Source organism: Poeciliopsis prolifica, unplaced genomic scaffold, assembly GCF_027474105.1.
Source record: "Poeciliopsis prolifica strain line A6 unplaced genomic scaffold, Auburn_PproV2 SCAFFOLD002, whole genome shotgun sequence".
NCBI classification, from domain to species: Eukaryota; Metazoa; Chordata; class Actinopteri; order Cyprinodontiformes; family Poeciliidae; genus Poeciliopsis; species Poeciliopsis prolifica.
In genome coordinates, this window is record NW_026562377.1 from 4810670 (window position 1) to 4829819 (window position 19150).

Here is a 19150-nt window from a genome sequence, read left to right on the forward strand (position 1 = left end):
TTAGCCTTGAATTAAAAGAACTCAGTATTTCAGCTGCTTTGCAATTTTCAGGAAGTTTGTTCCAGATTAGAGGAGCATAAAAACTGAATGTTGCTTCTCCGTGTTTGTCTTGCTGCAAACCTCGCCTGCAGTCAGAGCAGAGAGGAGTCCCATTCTACTCTGTGTCCACATTGTAAATGAATCCCACATGCTCATGCTGCGACACCAATGTTTGATGCAACTTAAAAGGGTCAGTATAACTACTCTTGTATGCCTCCCAGACAAATTGTGAAAGTGCAAACTTCAATTAGAATCATTTGATTATTGATCATTCCTAATGTGATCCTTTCCAGGCAGGGAAAAAAAAAACAGTAAATCTTGTTAAGTCTTAATTAGGTTCCTATGTAAACATTCACATGTAAACATTACCAAAAGGGTTTAATTAATTCAATTTGTTTAGGAATTCATTAAACAGGTTTCTTTTTTCAATTAATCAAACAATGCAGTTCAAACTGACTGGTGCACCATGCATATATTTTTTAAAGCTCTTGAATTCAATAAATTCAGTAGAGAACCCCAGTGAAATGTTAGAGCTGTTGGCCAGATTACAAGAGGTTTTAGCACTTATTTCTGTTGGAAACATAATATCCAACACCAGCATTGTCAGTTATGGCCGCTAAATCATTCTTACCTCATGCGATAGTGCAACTTGATACCGCTGTCCTCTTTGATGTTGAACTTGTGGCTTGGAGAGTACCAGGTGCCAGTTGCATCATTGTAAAGGGCAAACAAATTATGGCACAATGGAGAAATAGCTAAGAAAGAAGAGAGAAGAAGCAAAAGATAAACACTAACTGCTAAAATTATTAACTAGGAAAAAAAGAGCACCTACGTGGCACAGATCAAACAGCCTAAAGCAAGATGAACTAATTAATCAATACACAAATTCATAAAGTCTTACAAATCATTCTTATTTGTATCAACTGTTCTCTCAATTAGATATATATTTTTAAAGATTTTTCTGAAGCATATTTTTAAGTACAAAGAAACCCAATTCAGTTATATTTTCTTTTTTTATATTTTCAATTTTGATTTTCTGTGACATGTTCAGAATTCGGTTTTATTTGTTAAGAGAATGACTGTACTTATATTTCAAAAGGCAATACATTTAAATAAATAAATCAATCAATCAAATTTTATTTGTATAGCACATTTCAGCAAGGCATTTCAAAGTGCTTTACATCATAAACACAAGAACACAAAATCATGCAACATATAATAGACAATACATTGTTACATATTACATTTCAAAAACAATTCTAAACAGTGAGCAATAGCAAAATACATGCAAAAGGTAAGCAGATTTTGGTAAACAGCTGTTGGAAGATGTTCAGAATACCTGACTGTAAATTAGGCATTGGGCAGTGTGAGAATTTGACAGTATGAACATTCAGTGAAATGAATCCACTAAATTTTATATTAGTCTCTAGGTGCAAAATTTAAGGATAGTAACTCTTGACATTTTGTTCCTAAAAAGGTAACACAATGGAACAGAACTATATTATCTGGTTATTTAGTCAGGCTATCTGCTCAGGTAGCAAGCCTCATGTCAACTCCAGTTACTTCAATGTCTGATTACCATATTTTTCGGTCTATACGCTGCTACTTTTTTCCCACGCTTTGAACCACGCAGCTTATTTCTGTGAATTTTTCTTCGACCGCCAGGGGGCTCTTTAACAGGAAGTGAATCTTTGGAAGTCAAAATTGGAAATCAAAGAAGGAAGTGTGTTTGTGCGTTCACTGAGATTTTCATTTAGAACAAGCACATGCTATCAGCTGCCACGATGGGGAAACGTTTTCAAACTCATACTCCCTCATCAAGGAAACAACACAAAGAAGTTCATATTATGCAACTTTTAAGTTGAAGGCTATCGATCTGGCAGTATAGCAGATTTATTAAGAATTATAGGAAAACAGAGAACTGAGAGTGGCGGAGATAACAGCAGCTTATAGCCCGGTGTGGCTTATATATGTACATTTCCAGTTTTTTTTTATTTTTTTACTCTGTGGGTGCAACTCATAGTGAGGTATGCTGTATAGTCAGGAAAATACAGTACTCAGGATAAAGATTATTTGAAATGATTTGTGTTTGAAACCTCAACGTAAACTCAACTTAAGTGAATGGTTCATCAGGTTTACAGTTCTAAAAAGGTAGAACTGAACCAAACAATGGAGAATTTACTTACTACACTTCTTGGCAGCAGTGACGCACAGGTCCTCAGCTGTGTAAGACCCTTTGATGTACTCCAGGTGACGTATTTCTGGGACGTAAAAGTGGATTTCAAGGCCCAAAGTAGAAGCAGGAAGGGAGGAAAATTGGGTCTTCTTATTTTTCCTCATCTTCATACAGAGTTGCCTGCTCAACTCCATCACGAATGAAGCTGTCATTCAGATTCTGAGAACATGGAGTGAAAAACAAATTATACAAGTCAGACACAACATTCAAGGCTAATGTAATGGCTATTCTGTAACAACATTCCTGGCTTTAAACTCTCTATTTCTATTTTATGATTGGATAAAACAACAAATAAATCCAAATATTAAAGTTATTATAAACTGATTTATAGTCTTCTCCTGGCTTCTGTTTTTAGTTTTATATCAAGCCTGTTCTACAGGTTCCTTTCTCCTTATAAGGCTGACAACAAAATAAAAATATGTAGTCTGTTTTTTCTTTAATAGAGCTCATAATTTTGAATCAAAAAGAACAGGAGTATCACAAGACTGCATCTGGTTATGCTATTCCTTGTCCAGTTTTTACCAAACTCCAACAAAGCATGTCAAAGAATATGCTTTTTACAAAATAGACACTGAAAATGGGAGGCTGGTCTTGGTTTTGATTAACTTATTAAATCAGGGTGCCAACGAAAACAAATAAACATGTAACAGATTACTATATTTTTATATTCCGTTATTGATTTCATCACAACATTAGGATCTGAAGCCATCCTTTCAATCCAAGAACTCAACTTTGCGGTTAGCTTAAATAAAAGTACTTGGTGTGCAATTTGTACAGCTAGATGACCATCCTTCTGTTGAGGAAAATTAAAAAATGCAGATAGACATTTTTGGTCTGTCTGCACAAAGGAAATGTACAGAGAGACAGTTGGGATAGGACCAAAACTGCATAGCACACATTCTCTCAGCAACAGAACAACAAAGACTCAGCAGGGGCATTTGGCAGACGGTCCAAAACAAGGAACTAAAAAATTCCAGTTGTTAACATACTTGTTAGAGTTAGTACATTTTATACTTCTGAACTCTAATTCCCCTGCAACCACCACCCACCTAATTCTACGCCCAGCGTCAGTAAATTTCCCATGCAGCACATTACTAAATAAACAGCAAGTCAAATTTAGTTCTTTAAATATATTGAGTTTAGTTAAAACATTCAACAGGGCTTCATAATTATGAACCTCAGTGTACAATTCAACAGGGCTTGTATGATGACACAGTATAAAAGGAAAAAGAAACACTAAACTTTGAAATACAAGAAGAATCAATAGCACCTTACCCAAAGCTTCCAAAAAGGAAGCTTTGGTTCACACACTTCATCAACTTGTTCTTGGTTGTTCTTCCCAACTAAGTTAAGTAAATGTCTTAAAAGTCTAAGAAGCTCAAAAAAAAACATTATTTGTCCTTTTTCATCACAAACTTCAGACAGAAACCAACCAGCTCTCATACGCTGCATGAGAACTGTCCATCAACCAATGTTCCCTCTAAGCTGCGGACCTGCGCAATCATGCACTGCTTGCATATTTTCAGCCCACTAGAAAATCTATGTAGTGCATAAAATAAAGTCCAATGTAAATTGGACATTGAGCTCAGACATCAGTTTTGACTATGAACCAATAACATTTTTCTCGGAACTACTTTGCGATCAAACTCAGTGATACGATACGGTTCACTTTCGCTTCGCAGCCAAACATCGTATGCTACTTTGTATACGTGCCTTGGTCATATGCGCTGTGGCACAGTGCAGGTAAGAATAGTGCGGCGGAGTGAAAAGACGTGAGAGCTAACACCTTATCATGTCTTTGGCGAACGGACAGTGGAACATCCACTCACCAAGCCAAATAAAAAAAAAAATGCACTTCTTTTAAGATCAAATGGCTTTCGGAGTTTGTACAAATAGAAGAACATTACAGTGTACAGTGGAGTGACCGTGTCAGGGAGGCAATGGGGACCACATGAGGTGATGGCAGAAATACCGATGAGATTACTCTTTTTTTTAGTAAGCTCTGTGATCACATTGATACTCGTTTTTCAGAGCATGAATTTAAGGAATGCTCTGCATTTGATATTGAAGCATTGAGTTCAGACTTTTGAGTATGGATAAGCAGACGTTTGTACACTGGCAAAGACGTATGAGGTCATTCTCCTCTACCCAAGATTATGGAGGCCATAAACAGTCATGCTGAATTCAAGTACATAAAGCAAGAATCAGACTGAGCCATCAACCTGGGCAAAGTGTACAACCACTGGAGAAGTGACAAGGGCAGATGTGAAGAAACTGTATAATTAAATATTTTACAAGAATTTATACTGTCTCACAAGCCACAGAACACATTTCATTGTGCAAAATGTGAATATTTTAAAATGAACAAAAAGTTATGTCTGAAAGGTGTAATGTCTCATTTCTCACCCTGGATAAAGCAGGACTCTTACTTATAACATGACATCTCATGAACAGCAATGTTTTCTTTTTTTATTTGTTTGTTTTTTTTTTTTTTCATTTTAATTGGGAAAATCACTTATATCAAAAGCAAACAAATGAAAATTGTTGATGTAATCTGATTCTTTTAATAAGTCATGCAGCTTTCTATGATCCCAGATTTATAACGTAATACTTGTACGTGACCACGGCATGTACACTGATGATGCCTACAGTCCTCAGTGCACTCAGGAAGCTTGTGTGCATGCCCAGACACATAAAAAAAACAAGGGAACATTGCAATCAACCAGTACCCATCACTACAAATGAATTTCTTCAGAAGAGAATATCTGAGCCATCTTCCTTCCATACAGCAGGTTACTTAACCTGTTGCAATAGATTACCTCTCCCTTTTCCATGTAGATGAACACCAAATACAGCCAATGGCTTCAAAAGAGCAAGAGTTGCCAAGTTACTTCATAATTATGAACCTCAGTGTACAGAGCATTACAATTACTGATTCCATTTTTCCTACCAAAATAACAGGAAACAATGTTTAGTCTCTACAAAGCTACAGACAGACAATGACACTTGAAAGTTTTCATATGTTGGAAAGAGGTAAGTCAAAACACAGCAACAATTCGTTCTATATTCTTCTTGGAAATGTTGAAAGTCTTTTTGAAATCAACTTACAGGAACTACTAGTATTACCAGGTAATATGTGCAAAGTGGTATGGAATTTCCTCTTCTCCTATTAGGCACAGACCTGTTGCCAGGATGAACCAAGATCTTAAAAAGTTACAGTTCCAAAATTGCTAAATCTTCATCTCATATGTTTCTGAAGTTCACAGTCCTTTCGAAGAGATGGCAGAGAAACTGGCAGGCAGTAAATTTTCTGCAGGACGGAGCACAATGTAAATTGTCCTGTTCTAGCACACTCAAGATCAGCTACAATCAACCACACTTTTCATTTGTTGGACAATATTTATGTTTGCTCAGAAGATGAACAATCATTGCATGAAAACTAATGGTACACCACCCATCTCTATTTGAAAATGTAATGGTGTTGAGTTTGTCACAATAGTCAACAATTTCTTACTCTGTTATTTACAGAGCAGGGTATTTCTGCTTTAATATTTGAAAATTACTTCCAAATTTAACAGACAGTTTATCAAAATGAGTATAACTACAAATAAATATTATACCAATAGCTGTAGTATTCAATATGTTACATTATTTTGATTAATATTTAGTAGCACTTTATCGTTACTGCAATTGTGTCCCATTTTAGAAATAAAATGTATGTCAATACCATTTCAATTGCAACTTCAATTAGCCAAATACAAAGTTGATTACCCACTACCCAAATACAGAATTGCTTTAAAAAAGCTTAATTGGCTTAAATTGAAGTTAAATCTAATTTACTACAAGCTTCGTACTATGAGGACAGGTACTGCAAACAAAAAAAAATTGGGTGTTGTGCTGGTTAAGCAACATTCATACTAATGGCATGACTAAGCCCTTCTAAATTTCCAGCTAATGGTAACGCTTCTCTCTGACGAGCAGTCAGTATTGTAGATACGACTGCACTAAATAAAACAGCTTTTCTAGCTGTTTTATTTCAAAGAGCATACTTTGTTATATTTTCTTTAATTCAGCTCTTAATTGGGCTTTTCTTGCTGCCTAAGCCTGACAGAAAAAAACATGAAACCACACAGTTTTTTATATTGTAATGAAATTTTGTAGAAAAACATTATACAAGAAGGAAAAATAATCAACTATACTCCATGCATTCCTACTGAAGAATACCTAATACACAATGTATAATTTTCTCCAGTTGAACAATGTAATGTTGCTATTGTGCAGTTACAACCTCACAAAAAAGAAAGAATATAAAGTGAGATTTTTAGCAGCTGCCCCGTTTTAACCCTCACCAGCTCACTGATATGTCTGGATGATATTTATGCAGACTTTGGAGGCAACGAGCAGATCAGAGGACAACACTCATCTGAACTACAGCAGCTCCAACAATGCAAACTGCTGCAAATGTTAAGACGTTCAACTGAACGTTTTAGCGTTTGCAGCAGTTTGCTGAAGCCACTTATGTGAGCTAAATTTAGCACTTGGATGTGCAGCAAAACCAGTTTGCACAACATGCAACCAGGCAGGAACCATCAGTTTTAATCAACAGAACAGGTCTAAGGGTGCTGGTCTCAGCTGGTACAGCACACACACCATGTCCAGAGGCTATAGTTCTCAATGTGTCAAACAAAGTTTCAAATCCTGATTTCAGGCCATTTTCTGCATGTTTTCCCCTCAATTTCCCCATCAAAATTTGTTGAGAGTGCTGTTATTCTTTGTGGCGTTAAAGGCATCAAAGAGAAATATGAATCAGCTAAAATCAGTATCAGCAGATCAAAGCCTTACAAAAAGAAAAGGGACCATCCTTCAACAACCCTGCTGTGAAGCCACAACTTGTGTGAGGCGCTGTATTGATCTATTGCTTTGCAGATTTTGCAGTGATCTGAGACAAAGGCCTTGGTAGTGCCAACACAGGGAAATTAAACTGGCATAAGGGTTATAAACAACTTTTATTTTGCTTACAAGTGGGAAAAGAACTAAATATAAGATTGATATCTAAGTATTGGCATTTTTGCCAATACTTCACCTTTTGTTATGACAAGATTACTGACCAGGAAAGCTGTCAATTTACCATTTGTTCAAACACTTTATAATCCATTTCCCAGCATTCACAGGGATAAGGTATAACCACAAATACTTCAAACTTCATACCCCCTCTAAAAATGCTTATAATCACCTATTTTAACAGTTCAAACACCAAACATATCTTAATATGTAATGATATTGAAGGTGGAAACCATTTTGAGAATGTCACAGTAGCTAGCATTCATAATCTTCCTAATCTCCACTCTTAGGGGTACAGCCAATCAGCACCAAGTAAAATTTATGATGTTCCCACATACTGTATCAAGTAGCTTTATGTCAAAGGACTTCAGCTTCTTAAGTTTCATTTTCTTGTGCATATTTTAGATATTATCTAAGAAATTTTCTGAACAGCAATAGACATGGGCCCATTGAACATAAAGAACCTCCATCTTGACTAATATGACACACATCTGTAAGTAGAACATGACTAACTCAACATTTACGTCTCACAGTTGGCTGCTGTGCATAGTTATTCATCCAGAGAAGCTTTAAGAATGAATTGTTGCAGTCAGAGATCTGGGGGATTTGTACTCAAACTGTTGACCCCACACCACCAGCCAAAAGACAAACTGCAGAATCTGAAAAAGTTGAATTGATACTTTTTATCTTTTGCAAATGTTTCTACAAATGTCTCTTCAACAAAGATACAAAATGCTGCCTAAGCTATCCAACTGACTTCCAAATACCAAATAGTGTTCTTTTAATGGATGTGTACAAATGAGAAATTCTATCTCTTTTATGCAATACTACTAAAATATAAGGTCTGAGGGTATTACCACCACTGACTAAACAGTAGAGTTGCCTAAATATATACTAATTGAAAGAAAAACCCAAAAGGTGTAAATTAACACTGATTACTGATTAAAATATTCAACAATAATAGAAATTATTTGGTCATTTCCCCCAATTTTATGCAACCCAATACATCAGTTGTTATACTATGAAATGAGAAACACAGCAAGCATCTTTCTGAACAAATAAAACGCACGTCATACATCAGGCAAGAAAAGAAAAGCATTTTACGAACAAAATATCAATTGCTTTTCACATCTCCTATGCCTTGGTAAATGTTCCTTTAAAACATTTTATCAATTCAATGTGTATTAATCTCAACCAATGGTCTTTTCAGTGTACTAAAAATGAGCAAGTTTCATTCAAATCTAATCACATTTTAGATACTACAAATCATTCTATCATATTCAAATTAAATCCATTAGGTATACATCAGTCCGAACATACTGCAGTTTTATCTGAAAAAATTTAATACCTTCTGCTACTTAGTAAATCCATGCAACTGTCAATCCTCCCTAGTATAAAAAGGGCAATAAAAAGCATGCATTAAATAAAGCTCTCACAGGTTGCCATGCCACTGTGAAAACAGCTTAGGTTGATGACAACTATGTTAATTCAAGTCCAAAGAAATGGACTTGAATTAGGATGAAATACAGTGATATAAAAATCCATCTAAAATATTAAAGCATGGTAACAGTTTATGATATCCAGCAATTTATTGTTTTACAATGTTGAGCTGATTGCTTTCCTGTCTTTGTACCATGACCATAGGTGTCTTGAAAGGCCTACATAAATAAAATATAAACATGCAAGCAATTTATTTCTGTAATTTTCATATCATTTATATACATGTTATATTTGTGTGTAAAAATTAAATCAGAATAAAGTGTTTGTTAAGGTTCATTTTAAGTCTACTTGATGAGTATCAGTGGGGTGAAAACATTTAAATGAATTAAATTACATTTTTTAAATATACTATCTGTATGTTTAACAGTACAACTTATGTTGTAAACTTTCATGTTACAAACATCAAGTAAAATGTTTTTATTTGATTTAAAAATATTAACAATAATAATCACTGTCTTGAAACATTAACACAACAATTTTGTTTGAAAATTTTGTTTAAACACTTTGAAATCTTAAAACAATGTTCATTTTGAGTTTTCATCAGATTACATGAAAATGTGGAACAAAGTGTACCACTTGAAGAAAGCTGCTAAACCACTGAAATGAAAAAAACAGTGGAGAGAAAATATTTTGCTCAAGCTGTAATATCTTGGTTGGCGTTTTTTTTTTTTTTTTTTTTTTTGACACATTATGATAAAAAAGAACTCTCTGTGTTAACTTTCATTGTTTAATTTCACAACTAAAAAATAGATTACATATTGTCTGCCCAACTAAATTAAAACCAAAACATTTTTAAAAACTACATAATAAAGATGACCCATATTTTTACTGACTATTTAGAAATTATATTAAAGTCTAAACAATATTTAAAGGGCAAAAACTACATAATTTACACAATGCTGCTTATTTCCTAGTAATAAGGTTGTCAAACTCCAACTTACAAAACCGCCCACGCTTCACTGGCATTCTTGGTCTGTTATTTTTTGGGGGGGTTTTTCACTTTCAGTCAACGTTATATGTCTCGGTTGTAAATGTTTATCATAATGGAACTCATGTTGAAACTGAAGACAGAAACATGAAAAGCTATGATAAACAATTTAAAGGGGATCAAAATTATATTTAATGAGAATTAAATAAAAACACATTTTTTACAGTTTAATTTAAATGTCATAATCACTGCTTCTTTTTATTATAGGACTAGTATAGAGGTAAAGTGAAACCAAGAGAGCATTTATAACTATGTATGGAAAGTGATACATTCCAGTCACAAAACATCATTCCCATAAGATGAATTTCTGTGTACCATCTCATAATAAAAAATAAAGTAAAAACATATTTTTACTTTACCTGATATTTACTCTGGTATTCAAATTTGGATGGAGTGGATTTCCAACATTTGTGTTCACTTTCAAATTTTATAATTTCACCCAACAAAAAACCGAACTGTAATAAACCCGGAATTCAATTCTTCACACCCTCTGTGAAATATGGATTGCCGTTGAACTTGTCAACATTTGCTGTCTGCTAACTGCAGATATCCAGGAAAAAAAGGTTAGCCGTGAATGAAAACGTTATTTACCTTCAGAGCAGACAGAAAATGGACGGAGTGATCGAAAGTAGATTTGTTAGCTAACCTTAGCTTGTTAGCGTGACAGATAGCAAGGTTGAAACAAAGCAATAAAGGGGAAAGAGAGATAACGCGTGGGTGTTTTCAACTGACAAAAAGACATCGGCTATTTCCATTGGAAACATTAAATAAAATGACATGTACTCACCTAAAGAGCTCCGCCAGTATGGCAAGTTACTTCCTTTCGTTTAGTACATTAGTTAAGACGATTCGACGGAGTTTCTGCTTTTCTCAGCGGCTTTCGTGTGTCCGTTTTCATCGGTTTGATTCGAAAACCTGCTTCCAATATATTTCCGTATCCAGACAGATGAAAATCGAAGGTTGTTTTAATATTGGGTAGTCAGTTGAAGACTCGCAATCGTTCTTCCCCGACTGCTGTCTCTTCCTGACAACTAACAACCTTTTCCCGAAAGTTACGCAGAAGCTGGAGGTAAACCTCCGCTGCTGATTGGCTGTTACACCCGTCAGTCACGATGACGCGATTAACTCTTTAAACACATAAACTCATTGAAAACCTTGATTTTTAAAGCTTTTTGCACTTTTTTAACGACAACCAGTGTTCAATAAGCTGTTCAATCACCTGTTTACAAAACATAAATTGATATTGATAAATAATGATGATAATAAAAAAACATTGAGTATATGCAGTAAAGTAACTTTACAGATGAACATTCTGCTTTAAAACCGATGTATATTCTGTTTTTTGTAATAACTTTTCATTATTTTCTTGTAAATAGTCTTCTGTTTTTCTGTTCATAAATATACATATATTGCACATTTATTAATGATCCTTCTCAGTTAATTTCTGAGCTTGTAATTTTTAATAACAATACAGTATTTTTTCTTACATTTTAAAGTTGCTTTTACTGTGAAGTCTCTTATTCTTATTTTTCAGTCTTAGTTTGAATGTGCATGCTTCCATTTACCTTTAACTTGCTTCTGGCCCACTGGAATTCATGTACTGTGTGACAAATGAATGATATTTCTATTCTATTCTATTCTATTCTTACCATTGCACTTTAGCTTCAGTAATAGAAACCTTTGGATGTCTTGATACCCAGCACACCATTGATTCCAACTTTATTTGATAACTTGATTCATATCAGTTTTTTTGTTTTTGTTTTTCCTGGCCATGCAATTGACTTTGCATGGTGACAAAGATGCATCATCATCATTTCGAAAGATTGCTTCACCTTCATCTGATGGAATTACTTCCAAAAATGTTCAAATATGTTAATTGCTACTTGTGCATTTACTATAATAACCTTCATTGGCTTTGCTCCTTCACTTGACGTTCAGCCCCATATCATCAATATCTTTGGGAACCTGCTGGCTTTCGTCAGGTGGCCATAATTGTTCTTGAATAATGTCACAAAGTTTTTGAACTTTGAGCTCGAGAACAAAAACTTTTACTTTAGACTTTAGGTTACAATCAAGTCAAGTAACCTTGACTTGATTGTCAAGGTTACTTGACAATCAAGTAACCTTGATTTACACAAAGTCTGATCTTTGTGTAAATCAATAATAGTAATTTTCCATATTATAAGGAATTACTATACCTTATAACTAACAAGTTGAATAAATAAATAAAAAAATCACTACAATGGACGTTTGCACAGAAGAAAAATTAAGTAATGAGGGGTTGTTAATCATCTTTGCCATTCCATAGGTAATAAATCATTAAGGAAGCTCTTCCAGGGCTTTTGCCTACTCATTTATTACATTTGTAAAATTTTAAATATAAATACCATAAATTCCTGTAAATTTGCCAACTCAGAAACTATATCCAAAATCTGGTAAAACGCACTTGTTTTCTTCTTTATTTTTCTTTCATCATCAATAATTTTCTTTCCATTGTTTTGCAATTATACACTACTTTAAGTGGGTCATTAAAATTTCAACAAAATATATTTGCTTGTAATGTTTGTGGTGAAAAGCTGACAAAATGGGGAAAAATAAGAATATGGCCAGAATAAGTGAGGTTCAATTCAACAAAATGAACAATTTGTTATATGTTTGCATTGTCTTTCTCCTCCCCCTTTTAGACAAAGTGGAACAATTTACCAGATCACATCACCACAGCAGATAACTTTGTGTGAATCATCTGGTGCCCACTTCCAGCAAGATGTCGGGAACGCACATGTGGTAAATGAACAATCTACTTGTCTTCCTGGACCGATCGAACAAAGTCCTGAAAGTTCCTCCTAAGACAAAAGAGAACCAGTTTGTGTCAGAGAGGGACTGCCCACAACACAGCAGCAACTTGTGGCTTTTTACAAAAGGAAGTGTAAAAAAGAAAATTCCTCTCAAACTGATCCTGGACACTAATGACAGATTAACTTTTAGAAGCTAATAGTACTGTAGTGTATCATTACTCAAGGAATCTGTGGTGGCTTTCTTTTTGGAGATAATAACCCACTTAACAAATGTGAAATTCAGTTGACTTTTAGATTTAACTGTCAAAAAATGTCCTCCACCGCAAAGTGTCATGTTATCACATGACTCTGAGAAAGAAAAACATGCGGCTCAAAGCACGATTAGCTGATTGGGGTTAGTGTGAGACAAAAGCAAAACATATATCATGACTCCTGAGGGGATTTCCACAACTTATCAACACTGTGTACCCTTTCGGTAAAAAACACAACTAATGACAGGTGCAGAGTAACCTTCAGATCAAAAACATGACTCAGATGAGTTTCAAAAAATGTTTTCCAGCCCTAAGATTTAGAGAAAAATATCCTATGGTTTGATTATTCTGATATACTGACATGTACAAATGTATTGGCCATGCCACAAACATATGCACATTGATGGCAAATAGTGATTTATACAGAAAAAAATCTTAAATTATTTTGTTTTGAAATTTTGCAGAGGTGTGTAAAATTATTGTTGAATGGTGATAAAGTAATTTTTATTTGTTTTTATAACAACACTAGGTTTTTCTAATTTTTGATCAGATAAATATTGATCTATTAATCAACACTGCAAACATTTTTTTCAAAGATTTTATAGACTTCAAAGACAAATCAGTGCAACATAATTGAACACGAAGAAATGCGATGAACCTGTAGCTCCCCCTGTTGACAGCAATGCAGAACAATGCTGAGCCTGGTTCGGGCAGAGCCCTCTGACCACCATTGTTTTGTTCTATTCCTACAAACTGAAATATATATGTGTGTGTGTGTGTGTGTGTGTGTGTGTGTGTGTGTGTGTGTGTGTGTGTGTGTGTGTGTGTGTGTGTGTGTGTGTGTATATATATAATTTTTTTATACATTTTATATATGTGCACTAGCACATATATAAAATCCCTGCTAGATGAAATTTATGTTAAAGCTTGAATTATATTTCCTTTTTTGACATTTAATAAATTATCTATGGATGTGATGCTTAGGATATTTGTATGTTTATTTGTAGGAGATTTCAGTGTTGCTCCAAAATTGATGACTCTTAAGAAGAAAATTATTGCTCAAATGTAAATTTTTATATTCATCTAGGCATATTATTTAATTGTGCACGAGTGGTTGATACAATCAAATCTTGTATCAACCACTCGTTTAGTGGAAGAAAAAAACAACCTGCAAATATTTAGAAAAAAAGAATACTTACAAAAGTTACATCTCAATTTATAGTTTGCAAGTATGGAAAACAACTAACCTCAAACTGGGCCACTGAGGTGATCACTTTGCAATGAAAGTATGAAGACAATGAATTGCTTCTCCATCCTAGCCCTTAACATATGTTTAACATATGTTTATAGTTTGCAAGTATGTGCAATATATTGCTTCAAATGTGGTCGTTTTATGGTACTTTATAAAAAAATGTTAGTGGTATTTGTTTTAATTCTATGGCAAACAAAAAAAGTCCCATTGTTTGCGTGTTGAAACTGAATTGTTTACTTACTTTACTCGGGTACAGTTGGTTACTCTAACTGTGCAACAATTTTTTGAACAAATAATTCTTCATTTTTCAATTATATTATTTATCATCTGACAGAAAACATAATTAAATTAAATAAAAACAAAGTTGTGACTAAAGACATAGAGACTTTCATTGTCCTGTTAAAACTTTTTTAATGATTTCATACAGAAAGATTTTCATATTTACAGCTCCTCACCTGCTAATCGCTGCACCAGTGTCAAGATGGCAGCCATCCTTCAGTTATCACAGTACTGTACCTTCGATGGGGACAGCATCAGCACTGTGATAACTGAACCAGGGCAGCCTGTCAAGTCTGGAAGCATCGGTGACCCCACTCCTTTTGTCATCGCCATGTTAGTCAGCACTTTGCACAACAATAACACAATATAACACTGTTTGTTTGTTCCTTTTAATCTGGACCATAAACAACACAAGTAGACAGAATAAAAGCAGATATTTACATATACATATTTCAGAAGATAAGAATTGACCCTTGAGCTATACCCAAGTGATAGCGTCAACATATATCATATTCACGTCAGAATATTTGAGCATTTCAAAAGTTTTTATTCAAATATTAATATAGAAGTTAATATATCAAATTATATATATATATATATATATATATACTTTGACTATCATTTATTTTATATATTTGTACAGAGCAGGACAAATATATAGAATAAATATAGAATTTGAAAGTAATCAATAATTTTTAAAGAACTTTTTTTTAAAATTGTCATTAGAACATGTCTTTTTAATGTATGTATTCATCTTTACGTTCCTTTATTATGCCACAGCGAGTATGTGCTACTTTGTTCTCTTTATTCTTTAACTAATGTTAACTTTAAATTACATTTTTGCTGATATGGGAATTATGTAAATGAACTTTCCAAGCCTAAAATAGTTTTTATCCTATTTTACCTTTTCTCTTGAGAATTTTCTAACTCAACCCCACGATTTTGAAGGACAAACTTGAGAAATATTCCACTAATTATGAGTTCAGGTATCATTCAAGGGCGGGGCTTAGAAGGAACAACAGACATTCGATAAATAGCACTATGAAGGACTGTATGATATACTAACTAAACATATGCATACATAAAAATGTAAAGACGTGAACAGAAGCCTCATTAATGTTTTCACTTCATGTAAAACTAAAACATGTAACGTTTCATTTCCCCCCCTCCCTGCTTCTCCCTACTCTTGCAAGGCCCACAGACAAACTACTGTGTATTATTCATACCAACCACAAGGCTGAGTGACGTCAGACTTGTTATGATTCTCGTCTAGGGCTCCGCCCCTTCCTGGCGCGAGAAGCATCTGGAGCAGTCGGCGCGCGGCGCTGGCCCACGTCGCGGCCCCGCCTCCCTTCTTCTTCGGTCCGCCCTCCTGCACTTCATGTAAACAACTCCATTAGCCCCGCAGCACAGGGTTCTGGCCAAAACGCTTCGTGTCAGACGAGGGCAACGAAGCCAGCATGTGCAATAACTAAAACAGCGCGAGGCATGAAGCACACTGTCAGGGTTCGGTACAGCACAACATTCTCACTGTCCTCAGTAGAGAGAGACCCTGTGATGGAAGCGCGTCCGTGTTGCGTAAACGCTCCATGTAAATAACAGAAGAATAACAGTCTCTTAACAGCCACTGTAAAGCAACCCCTCTGTGATACGTGTACTAATAATAAGCAAACTGCTTAGGCTTGTTGCTGCTCTCTATTAAAAAAGAAATAAAGATGTCTAAATATAGGTTTAGCACTGTTGCTTCTTATAACTACGCGACAATAACAATATTTTCAACTATTCCAACTAAATGCTAAAGAGCGATTAAATAGGAGTACAACGCTTGCAGTGAATACTGTGGAGCCAAATGTTAACGCCCAACATTGCACACACACCCCTTTTTTTCTGAGCAAAAACAAAACGCATGCGGTTCGATCCAAATATATAAATTTATTCCTAATTACGCTCAACTTCCTTTAAATCTGTAGCACTGAAGGAGCAAACTTACCTGCAGCCCGCTGGTTTAATTCCCCGTGTTTACATGAATAATTTTAATGACGCAGCAAGACCACACAGAGCAACGTGATTGTCGCCATTTTTTGTTGTTATTGAATTCTTCAAAGCCATGTGACAAAAGAAAAAAAAAAGAAAAAAAAACGTATCAAGATTTTAGAAGAAGCTTCCGATCACAGCGGGAAGAACTCGTTCGAAGAAAAAAGGTTAATCTTCCGAGTTGTTTGTCTGATGGATTAGTCTGGGTTACTCCACTGACTGACGACTGGAGGCTGTGCGCAATATTTGACAGCTTCGGGACGCTGCCGCCGCCGTATGGCTCGCAACAAGTACTCACTGGATTCCTGCCGTCCGCAAATGACATCCGACTCATGCTTCGGTTTTTTCCCCTTTCTTTGCGCCTCCTGTTTGCAAAACAGCAAAAATAAAAATCCACCGAGTTTATCTAATAAAATCCCTGATCTTGTGAAGACTCTGTCAACAAGTGGCAACATCTAAGAAAAGCTGAGTTTCGGATAGAATCCTCAATTTACTGTTTAATTACAGGTGCATCCTAATAACAGAATAATGTGAAGACTAAATCGTAAAACAACTCGTCTTTCAATGATTATGGGTTGAAACCAATAAAATAAAATAAACAGACTTAGAAAATAAGAAAACATATAAATCATGGCATTCAGAATTAGCAGGAAGACTGCTGACATTGCAGTTGTCCTGTTCATAGACACTAACAGGTCCATTTTTGCAGATGCTTGCAGAGTGATATAAGAATATCTATGTAAAATTGAGTGGAAGAAAAACATGTAAAAAATGATACAGCTTGAAGAGGATTGTGAAACAAAACTCTTGTAACAAACCTTCACACGTGTTCAGAAGCCACCACAGAACTACAGCTGTGTGGGTCTTGAGACATTGATTCTATCTCCAGTTGCTTTTGTATGTCCCAAAAAACTCTTGAATGTGCTTCCCTTTATAATTCTCTCAAGGCTATACCTGTTGCCTGTAAATCATTATAGATGGCAGTTTATCTTTCCACCTCCCATTAATAGTCCAATATCCATCACTCTGAACTACTGGCTGCTTTAGCAATGATCCTTTCCAAGTTAGCTTTTTTTGGCCTTCTCATTGTGGAGGTCGAATTATCACGGCCGGAAAACTGTCAAGTTTACATTCTTCAACATAAACCCATATTTGAAAGTCATAATAACATTAAAAAATGTGTTTTTTGAATTTCCTAACCTGTGGTATTCTTACATTGACAGCCCGAAACTTTAAACTTCTGCAGACAGCAAAAAAGATAAGCAAGCATATTCTTTGAAAACCTCAGAAACCCGCGATTAAATATCACTAATATATGTCTCATTGCATTATTTTAAATCTATTTCAATTATAAAATGAAACCAATGTGAACTATTTCAAATTAGTTTTTCAAAATCATAAATAAATAGAAAAGTTAACTCATTACTAATTACAATCTGTGTGAAGTAAAGGGTTCCCTGCTGGTTTAATGGCCCTAAACAGAAGCTTACATTTTTGCGTCAGGCCAGCTCTGTTTAATGGTGTAATCTATAATTGATGAAACAATTGTGGAAGAAGTTGTGTGCATTTATTGGAACCTATTTTTTTATGGAGAAATAGATTCTGCCCTTGTTTTAAATGTCTATAAATGTGACTTTGAATTAAACCGTAAGACCCCCTGCACAAGCTCTGGAATCTGTTTCATTTTGTTTCTAATTATTGATATATGATCTTAATTTCAAACCTGAAGCCCTGTACATGTAATAACAGATTAGAGTTACCTCAAGAAAAGTTTAGACACAACATTTTGGAGAACTGTGTAATAAAATTTCACTTGAATTTAAAATAAAAGTTATTTGAAAACAAACATTCTGTGGTGCATCAGACAACTTTTATGTGTATGTAGGAGCAGCACCTTATCTACAGCTGTACAAAGGAGCATTATCTTAGATTCTTCCCCTTAGCAGCTTTTAAGACTTTATAACTGTCACTACTACCAACAAACTCAATACGTGTTTTCATCTTGACTATTATTTTCACAGTTTAATCATGACAAATAACATTCAAATAATAACAGTCTGAGAGGTTTTTATTCATAGTTCTATGTCTTTCTTACCTTTGTGTGAGTCCTCATGATCCCACTGACCTCTGATTGCACATTCACTTGTATTTCCCCACTCTGGAGCAGTATTCTAAATTATGTTATTGTTGCTAAAATACTTATATAACAACAGTAGTAGTACTATTAGTTTGAATCAATTCATCGTAATTTAATTGCATGCTAAACAAGATTTAACAAGACAAAGCAAAATTAAAAACCATAAAATAGAAAACAAAATTATAAGACACAGAATAACCTGAACTATCAAAGGGATTGTAATATTCAAAATTTTAACAGTTTGATGCAGAAAGATGTGTATCAGTGTGGTGGTTCTGCTTTTGATGTTCAGGGGGGATGTTGTCAAGTAAAATATGTAAATTTTACTAAACAAACCAGAAAAATAATCAATAACTTTGTTTGTCGCTATTATTGTGATGTTATTTCCTGATGTTCTTTTAATTCTTTTTTTTCCCATAAAACCAATAATTTTATAATTTTTTAAATAACTGTATTATTTTTCAAAAAATAAAATGTATAATAAAAATATGTTGAAACACCTGCGGTTACCTTCTCTTTCACTTCCTGTTGCCAATACGGCGTTCCAGTGACAGGAAGTGACACAGACAGTACAGGAA

General features: G+C 34.6%; 1 protein-coding gene across 3 annotated transcripts in view; it reads right to left on the reverse strand.

The window, feature by feature from the left end:
* jak1 (Janus kinase 1) overlaps positions 1-16731 on the reverse strand; it is a 36596-nt gene extending 19865 nt beyond the window's left edge. The window contains exons 1-4 of one of the 3 annotated variants that reach the window (XM_055056512.1): positions 16392-16731; positions 15632-15773; positions 2226-2434; positions 671-794 (exon numbers count right to left, since the gene is read on the reverse strand). In XM_055056512.1, the coding sequence (XP_054912487.1) occupies positions 671-794; positions 2226-2427 (326 nt within the window). In that variant the 5' untranslated portion in view covers positions 2428-2434; positions 15632-15773; positions 16392-16731. Of the gene's footprint in view, positions 1-670; positions 795-2225; positions 2435-10611; positions 10879-15631; positions 15779-16391 lie in introns of those variants that run through there. The other 2 variants (XM_055056504.1, XM_055056494.1) reach the window with 2 other exon arrangements.
* Between the last annotated feature and the right edge of the window lie 2419 nt (positions 16732-19150).